The 8638-nt window shown below is 34.7% G+C and overlaps 1 protein-coding gene across 1 annotated transcript; it reads right to left on the bottom strand.

Annotated features, from left to right (window-relative positions):
* Positions 1–3059: 3059 nt before the first annotated feature.
* On the bottom strand, positions 3060–6986 carry LOC120072984 (pyruvate decarboxylase 1-like). Its single transcript, XM_039025537.1, has 6 exons — positions 6053–6986; positions 5141–5307; positions 4382–5032; positions 4153–4270; positions 3800–3988; positions 3060–3276 (listed from the first exon to the last, which is right to left on the bottom strand). Exons 1-6 carry the CDS (start codon positions 6626–6628, stop codon positions 3106–3108), a joined length of 1872 nt encoding a protein of 623 aa, XP_038881465.1. The 5' UTR covers positions 6629–6986; the 3' UTR covers positions 3060–3105.
* Positions 6987–8638: the final 1652 nt, after the last annotated feature.

The raw sequence follows: 8638 nt of genomic DNA, 5'->3' as shown, positions 1-8638 counted from the left end.
CTATTTGCGAAAACCTTTTCTCCAAACCTGTTTTATAAAACCGTTTTCTCCAAAATGGAGTGGAGGTTGTGAGAGGCACTCGGTGTGCCATTGGCTGTTCGTATTTGAATTGGTTGACTTGTTCGTGAGCTGGAACAAGTGCTAACTGAAGCTTTAGAGAGTGTGATTGTGATAGTTGGTAAGTTTACACTTATAAGATTACAAGCAATTTGTGTGATTAATCAATGATTGAGTAGCAGATTAAGAGTAATCTTAATATATATCCCGGATTGGATATTTGTCTCATCGATATTCTAATCAAATCAATCTTTAATTTTGTGCAACTTTTGCAAACATTTTTCTTTATGATTCAACCAAATACAATTGTTTTCAAAATCCCCATTTGGTTATCCTAATAAGTGTTTTAAATTGGAAATTTACTGGCTCTTTGTTGATCGACCTGAAAAAGGAAACTTTTTTCAGATGGGATATATGAAGAAGAACTAGATGGCAACCACGAGCGACGGCTGCAGCAACGGCAAGATAATAGGTAGGTGGCAGGTGGCGTTGAGCCTCGCTGGGGGTCGGAGGGAGAGAGGGAGGGGAATCATCAAAGATTTGACCTTTTTGAACTCTGTCTGTAACTCACTATAGGCTCGAGAAACGAAGAGAAGATGTATATGAACGAGATATACAGCAACAAGAAGAAGGAAAAGGATTGAATAGAGGAATTCCCGAACATTTGGCGATCTCAGATGTGTCGATATCGATGGTGACTCATTATTTCGATGAATCATTTCTTCGGACAGAAGAAGATTATGTAAACACTTACTCGAAATCTCACTTATCAGATTCCATTGTGGAAGACACAATTTTTTCTGAAGAATTCGCCATGATATACCTGATCCATGCATAATATCATGAAAAATGGATACAAATTTTTGGCTGCTACTTAGTATTGACAATAGGTCTAAAAAAGTATCTAAAAATAGAAAATTTAGATATTTGTACCCTGTCGAAGTAAGGAACCATGACCAAGATGAAGCTTGGGTGAAATTAAGTGAAGGTCCAAACCGACTGATGTTGAAGAATCAGCGGATGAGTTGTGGTTAGGGGTGAAATGCCACTCGAACCCAGAGCTAGCTGGTTCTCCCCGAAATGCATTGAGGCGCAGTAATTGACTGGACATCTAAGGGTAAAGCACTGTTTCGGTGTGGGCTGCGAGAGCGATACCAAATCGAGGCAAACTCTGAAGACTAGATATGATCTCAAAATAACAGGGGTCAAGGTCGTCATCCAAGGCACATTAGTATGGCGTACTTCTCCTGTTTGAACCGGAGTTTGAAACCAAACTTCTCCTCAGGAGGATAGATGGGGCGATTCATCTATCCTCCTGAGGAGAAGTTTGGTTTCAAACCCCGGTTCAAACAGGAGAAGTACGGCATCCTAATGTGCCTTGGATGATCCACATCTCAGGGTGTGGCGCTGATGAGCACATTGAACTATCCATGTGGCTGAGAGCCCTCACAGCCCAGACACAACACGCAATTAATAGGGGCACACTCTACCACTGAGCTAATAGCTTGTCGTGCGGTCCTCCCGCTGGGGGCCCGCTATGCCAAAAGCGAGAGAAACCCCATCCCTCTCTTTCCTTTTTTCGCCCCCAATCTAGAAAGAAAAAAAGCTAATATTAATAGTAATTAATTAATTAATAGTTACCAAGATCAAACCTTAGATTTGAACCCGTGACTTCAAGGTTATGAGCCTTGCAAGCTACCAAGCTGCTCTACCCCGCGATAAAGAGAAGAACTATGAACTAATAGACAAACAAAGATTGAATGCACCCCTATACCATATCTGTATACGAGTGTGGAAAGATAATAATAGTTTTTGTAAGATTATTATTATTATTTTAAAAATTACCATGTTAGCATCTTTTAAGTTTTTTATGGAGATGTTGGTTTAGGGACCAAAATTGAGGATTTCTTAAACTTGGAGATTTTGTTAGCGCTCATCCCTCCCATCAAACAAAGTATTAAACCTAGATCTTTACTCTAATAAATTTGTCCAAAGAATTTTTAGTAGTACAGCTACCTCCATTCATTATTTGCCACAAAAAGTAACATTTAAGAATTACATAGGTCCACAAAATAAAATAATAAATTATTTAATGACGTGTCAAATAAAGAATGAAAGTCGTAGGTACGCTATAGTACCTGAAATTTTTCCACCTCCACCAATTATAGCTTGCTTTTCATTTGGATGATCCAACCAGTTCACTTCTTGAGGTATCATCACCAAATTGAGCTTGATTGAACGCATATCACATTTGCATGGCCGTAGTCTTTCAAGATGAGTGGGAAACGTCATGATTGAGCACAGTCATTAATCTCTCTCTATTTCTATTTGTTTTGAAAATCTAATAAGAACTAGGTTTAGATTTTGACTTGGATACTGATTGATAAGAACAACAGGTCCTCTACTTATCGTCACAACAGTATGATGTTGTCAATTTTATTATGATTTTACTTTTGTTCATTCAAAAGAATCTTTTATTGGTTTGAGATAATTGCCTTCGTTTATATACTTATATATCACTCCTATGCTTAAATATATTATTAGATGATATAATATTAAATTTGTATTCAGTCGTGAGTGTTACATGTGACATAATAAGTACACACTACAAGAACGCTGATCCAGCATAACAAAATTTACAGTTTGAAGTTTATTTTGAATAGTGAATTTGAACCATGATAATGAAGGCAGAACAAATGAGTAAAGTTGATTATTAGAAATTCAAGAGGTCAAATCATAGCCACAGCAATCAAGAGAACCCCAAAATTATCACACATAGCTGGAGTCTGGATATTACAAAAAGTCTTCTCTTGCTCAGTACTATATTATTCCATTTGGTCTCATGTGACCTCCCTATTTCACAAAATGAAGGCAACATTCATGGCACTTGATTGAAAGTTCATATAATTTTTCACATTTTCAACTTACTTTTTTTTATATAATAAGTATAAGAGGGAAAAGAATTTTAGCCACAAACATCTTGATCACATTAATACATACTATTTGCCGCTTGAGTTATATTTCTAAATAAATGAATAATCATCGATTTTACAAAAGATTTGAAGGACGACTACCCATAGCTGCAATCTTGCTTCCAAATTCAAGTAACTCTTTACTAGTATCATCTCTATGAACAATAACCTCTATAAAGCACAAACAATCATTTCGATCTCCTGTTGCTATCTCAATTGCATTCACCAACTCTTCCTCTGTATGAACCTGACATGCAAACACAATTTTATTTTAAAGAAACTATTTATGGAAAAAAAATACAATTTTTCCCTCTTTGTCTCTAACTTTTGCACTTGACCGATTTTATCGAACAATTATTTATCCTTTGGCATTTGATACTTAAAAAAAAAATAGAGAATAATATATAAATATATATTTGTTTCAAAGTTTGAGTTTTATAATATCTAGGTCTCTAAACTCGACATTAGAGTTCATGAGATTTGAAAAATGGTTTATATAGTCCCTATTGTAGCTAACAAAAAATTGACTTGATGTTTTTTTATGAAAAATTGATAATGGTTTCAAATATATCATTTTCTTTTTTTCAAATTCTAAAGATCAAAATGTCAAGTGTGAAAACTTAGAGATCAAATACTACCAAACGTAAACTTTTAAGACGTTTATTTTTGCGTTTGAAAATAGGGCAAAGCATATATAACCATAGTTTCCTTTTATATTGAAATAATAGTGTAAATGAAAATTTAAAGTAAAAAGGGTATTGAGAATTGACCTTGGTGGTCCAACAATTGCCTTCACGGTTGTCCATAGCATCGACGATGGCAGTATAATCCCAATTCTTGATAACATTGTAAGGGCCATCGTGAATTTCTACTTCAATTGTGTATCCACCGTTATTGATTAAAAATATTATGTTATTTTGCCCCAACCTTAACATTGTAGACACATCTTGTGGAGTCATCTGCCAAAATTAAATAAGCATTCCATGTATTTCAATAATAATAATAATAATAATTAAATGGGCTTAAATTCATTTTAAAATATTTTAATTGAACTTTAGAATAAAGCATATGAACAACAATAAATTAAATTTAGAATAAGCTTATCTATTATATTAAAGTTAACCTGAAAGCTTCCATCACCAATACAAAGAACCACACGCTCTTTTGGCGCAGCTTGGGCATATCCTAAAGTTGCACCCAAAGACCATCCAATTGATGCATACAACAATTGTATCTCATACCTATGCATTTCATATCATAATCAAGTTGCTAAATTTACAAATTTTAAATTTTGATAACCAAAATAAGATTTAAAGTTGTGAAGAAACTACTTTATATATATATATATATACCCGCATGATTTTGGTAGTTTAAGTTTTTGAGAATGAAACCAAGAGTCACCCGTCTCAGATATCACAGTCATGTTATTGGTCAACATTTTTTGAATATGTTTGAAAAGAACATTGACCCGCAATGCCTCACCCAATTCGGATTGTGGTGGATCCGACTCGGGTATATAAATTCGGCGATAATTCTCATAAGCTGTTAAATTGGGTTTGAGCCGCTTAGTTAGAGCCTGAAGAAAGTCCTTCATTAAAATCAACCCAAAACACGATCCATTTGGAAACATGACGCGGTTTGGTTCTACGATAATGGCTTTATTTTTTTTGTAGGTAAGAGAGTAGCCAATGGTTTCCAGTTCGTCTAAAGTGGCTCCTATGAAAATTGAGGCATCGGCTATTTCCACCGTCTCCCCACAGAAGGCAGTGCTGATTGTTCCCCAATAAGTTCCGATGAAATGAGGGTGGTTCTCGGGAAACATGCCTTTTGCCGATGGTGTAACGGCAACAGCGTAGCCACAAGCATCGGCTAGCTCTAGAAATACGGCTTGTGCTTTGGCGAGTCGTAGCTTCTTTCCACCGATCATTACAGGTTTAACGGCTGTATTTAGAAGATCAGATGCTTTCTCCACTGCCATCTTCAAACACAATTGATTACTTTGCCTATGATAACATTAAGTAGAAATTAATGAAGGATTAACATTTTTTGTTTTTTGGAAATGAGTGAATTAAATTTAGGATTTGGAATATTTTGGGAGAAGAAAGATTTACTTGGGAGAGAGGGAGAGAGGGATGAGTTGTTGAGCAGAGAAAGAAGGATGAGGAATGGCCACCAAATTGCAACAAATGCTAATGTAAACTGGTTTGCTTTCTTCCAAACATTTGGATATTGCTCTATCTATTTGCCACTGTGCATCTTCCAGATTGTCAATAATGACCTATACCAACCATAAGAAAGGAGAACAAGAAGAGACATGAAAATCAGATGAACTCTTCAAAGTTCCAATATCAAGGAGATATATAATTGTCGTCATTCAAATTCAAAGATCACTTCTTAATTTTCATAGCTATTATGAGATTTTGTTTGCATTCTTAATAATAATATTCATCTATAATTATTAGGATGTAATCACACCGACAAATTTATTTTTGGTATCCTATTTTAAAGTTTGTTCAAGTTTAATTTCGTACCTTCAAATATATTATTTTAATCGTTATACTTTCCATCAATTAGTTTATGTTTAGTCTCTTGAAATTAATTTTTATTGCAATTGGATAAATAATAGTAATAGTTTACCTAAAGAAAATAAACATGAAAAATATATTTTCAAAATTTATAGTAAAAATGATGATAGATACATAAAGTTTTTTTTTAAAAAAAATCAACGTGATTAACAAATAAGCTAACAGTAGGGACTAAGTCTTTGATTCATTGAAGGTAATTAATGAGACTAAAATGGAATAAGTTTCAATATATAGAGAACAAAAATGGTATTTTAACATTTATTTTATTTAATAAATTTAAAATTTTCTTCTTTACTATGAATTTAGCTCAATAATAATTGACATGACCTTCTTCTATAAAGGTTAGAAGTTCGATTTCAGCAAAAATGAAAAAGTGAAGTTAAGCTAGCCGCCATGTGTTACTCATAAATAAAGAAATATTTTAACTTGAAAAGCTACCTGATGACAAGTGACATTTTGGAAGCATCGAAATTCTTGAGTGAAATCCGGCAACCCAATTGTATGGTGGAGAATCTTTTTACTCCTATAATCATTAGAATTTGGTCCACCCACAATACAAATCACAGGAAGATCCTCAGAATAAGCACCTGCAATGGAGTTGATAAGGCTAAGACTACCAACTGTAAAGGTCACAGCACAGGCTCCCACGCCACGACGCCTAGCATAGCCATCGGCTGCATAACCAGCATTGAGCTCGTTGCAACACCCCACAAGATTCAACCCTTTTTCTGCCACAAAGTAATCAAACAACATCAGATTGGAGTCTCCCGGAACCGAAAAGATATCGGAGACACCGATTTGAACGAGGCGACGGGCTAAGTAGTGACCGAGTGTCGATGGGACAGTGGTGGGCGGTGGGATTATGACCCGTGGGCCATTGTTGCTTCGAGGTTTGCTGCAAATAAGTTTATCGGAGGCTATTGAGGCACTAGTTACAGGCTGAATCCCGGGGCAATAGGCCGCCATGATCCTGCCCTCTGTTTTGAAATGAAAGGCATCTGGAAGGTTGTTCATGGGGAAAGGTGATGAATGAGTAGGGTGGTAGAAGTTCTATATAACAAGTGACTTTTTAACTTTTGTGTGGTAGGTGAACTTTTAAATGAGAGCGTAGATATGAGCATAGTTTAACTAATTAGGGTAGAAAAAATTTAATTGCATCATTCGCTCATCTTCTTTCTTTGCTTCTCCTTCATTCTTTTTTTTTTTTTCTTGTTTTAATTTTTCTTTCAAATCTCACGTCTCCAATTATTTTCCTTTTCTTTTCGTGTTCATCTCCTTCTTTTTCCTGTAATTCTTTCTTTCTTTGTTGGTTCTGTTTTTCATTCTTGCTCCCAATCTGAAGCTCCACTCTAGCCTCTCTTGGAGACGTGAGATTTAGAAGAAAAAGAAAAAGATGAAAAATAGAAAGAAGAAGAAGTAGGGGTGTGCATGGGTTGAGGGTATTTTTTGGACAACCCGAAAATTCGGATTGATTGGATTGGTAACCCAAAGAACTCAAATAAAGTTTCTAATCCAACCTAACCTAAGTTGGATTGGGTTGTCAAATTATAATTTTTTTTTAATTAAAAATATATAAATTTATATGTAACACATAACTAATAATTAAAATATCATAAAATTTAAATGCTAAATGGCAAATATCTAAGATATTTATCGCAAACTTCAAATAAAAACAAATATCATAACAATTTTAAAAGAAAAATACTTGAAATTCACAAAGTAATCAATATAAAATAATCAAGTTTTAAACAAATAGAAATATGTATAATATATTTTATTTATATATATAATTCGTGTTGGTTTGGGTCAACCAAAATTCTTTTTAGGGAACCCATGACCCAACTCAACCTAACAAAAATAGAAAAAATTTAACTCAACCTAACCCAAAAACAAAACTAATCCAACCCAATCTTTATATTTTGGGTTGGGTAGTCCGGATTGTTGGGTTATTCGAAACTCAATCTAACTCTTATATTTTTGATTGGTTAGTCTGGATTGTCGGGTTATTTGAACACCTTGGAAAGAAGGAGGAAAGAAAAAAGATGAGCGAATGAAAAAAAAAATTGAAGAAAAAAGAAGCCACATGGCACCATAAGAATGGGTCACATAGTTGGGCTGCAGGTTGTAGCCAAGCCTACGCTTAAATTTTGCTCCAATAGCAATGTGTTATGTAGCAAAAGAAAATTAATTGAATTATTGTTATTTCACTTTTAGTATGTAAGAAGGAAAGCATGGGATTCGTATAGTAGAGGCTGTACTAATAATTGTCATTAAGGAGGTGTTTGATAAATGGGTATGAATTATTAGGTTGGATTGATATTTATTACCCATGTTTGTTAGCATCTCTACCCGCATTACCGGAATCTAAAACAAATGAGTCTTGTATAAGGCCAACACATTGTTGGATTGAGCTCAAGTTCACTTCTTTTACGTTTCGTTTTCATAGTACCAACAATAGTTGGAGCGAAGCTCACATACCAGCTGATGGAGGGCGGAATCACATTCACTTGCTTGCCGCCCTGCTCCATAGTAACAAAGTGGAAAATAGGCCCGCCCCCATAACCACATGGGAGGGTAACGAGATTCAACTGGATGGTCACGCTTCTTCGAGAATGGTTTTCCCTCAATTTGAAAGCAGGTTTCGTGAGTCTAAAGACATCTGCCCATAAAGAGAACCTATGGGTTATTAAAACTTTTTTTACCCATTCAAAACTCCATTTTTTATCCACTCAAAACTAACCCTAAAAATTAATATATTTTTATTTCTTTCTCTCTTTCCTCATATTTGCCGATCCAGATTTTTTTTTCTATCGTCAAACCTATGGGTTATTAAAATCCATTTTTTACCCACTTAAAACTCCCTTTTTTATCCCTCAAAACTAACCCTAAAAATCAATATATTTTCATTCTTTCTTTCTTCCCTCATCATTGCCGTTTGATCCAGATCTGATTTTTTTTTTTTTTTTTTATCGTCAAACCTTTGGATTCTATTTTCATTTCTTTCTCTCTTCCCTCATCTTTGCC

This window comes from Benincasa hispida, chromosome 3, assembly GCF_009727055.1.
Source record: "Benincasa hispida cultivar B227 chromosome 3, ASM972705v1, whole genome shotgun sequence".
In the NCBI taxonomy this organism is placed as follows: Eukaryota; Viridiplantae; Streptophyta; class Magnoliopsida; order Cucurbitales; family Cucurbitaceae; genus Benincasa; species Benincasa hispida.
The sequence above is the reverse complement of the archived record's forward strand: the minus strand, read 5'-3'. Positions and strand labels throughout refer to the sequence as shown.

Excerpts from the sequence above, each read along its gene's own strand:
- LOC120072984 (XM_039025537.1), bottom strand. The coding sequence starts at position 6,628 with ATGAACAACCTTCCAGATGCCTTTCATTTCAAAACAGAGGGCAGGATC. Across the intron at positions 5,033-5,140 it reads CCTCTCTCCCTCTCTCCCAA|GCAAAGTAATCAATTGTGTT; the intron begins GTAAATCTTTCT and ends ATGTTATCATAG. Across the intron at positions 3,989-4,152 it reads TTGGTGATGGAAGCTTTCAG|ATGACTCCACAAGATGTGTC; the intron begins GTTAACTTTAAT and ends TAATTTTGGCAG.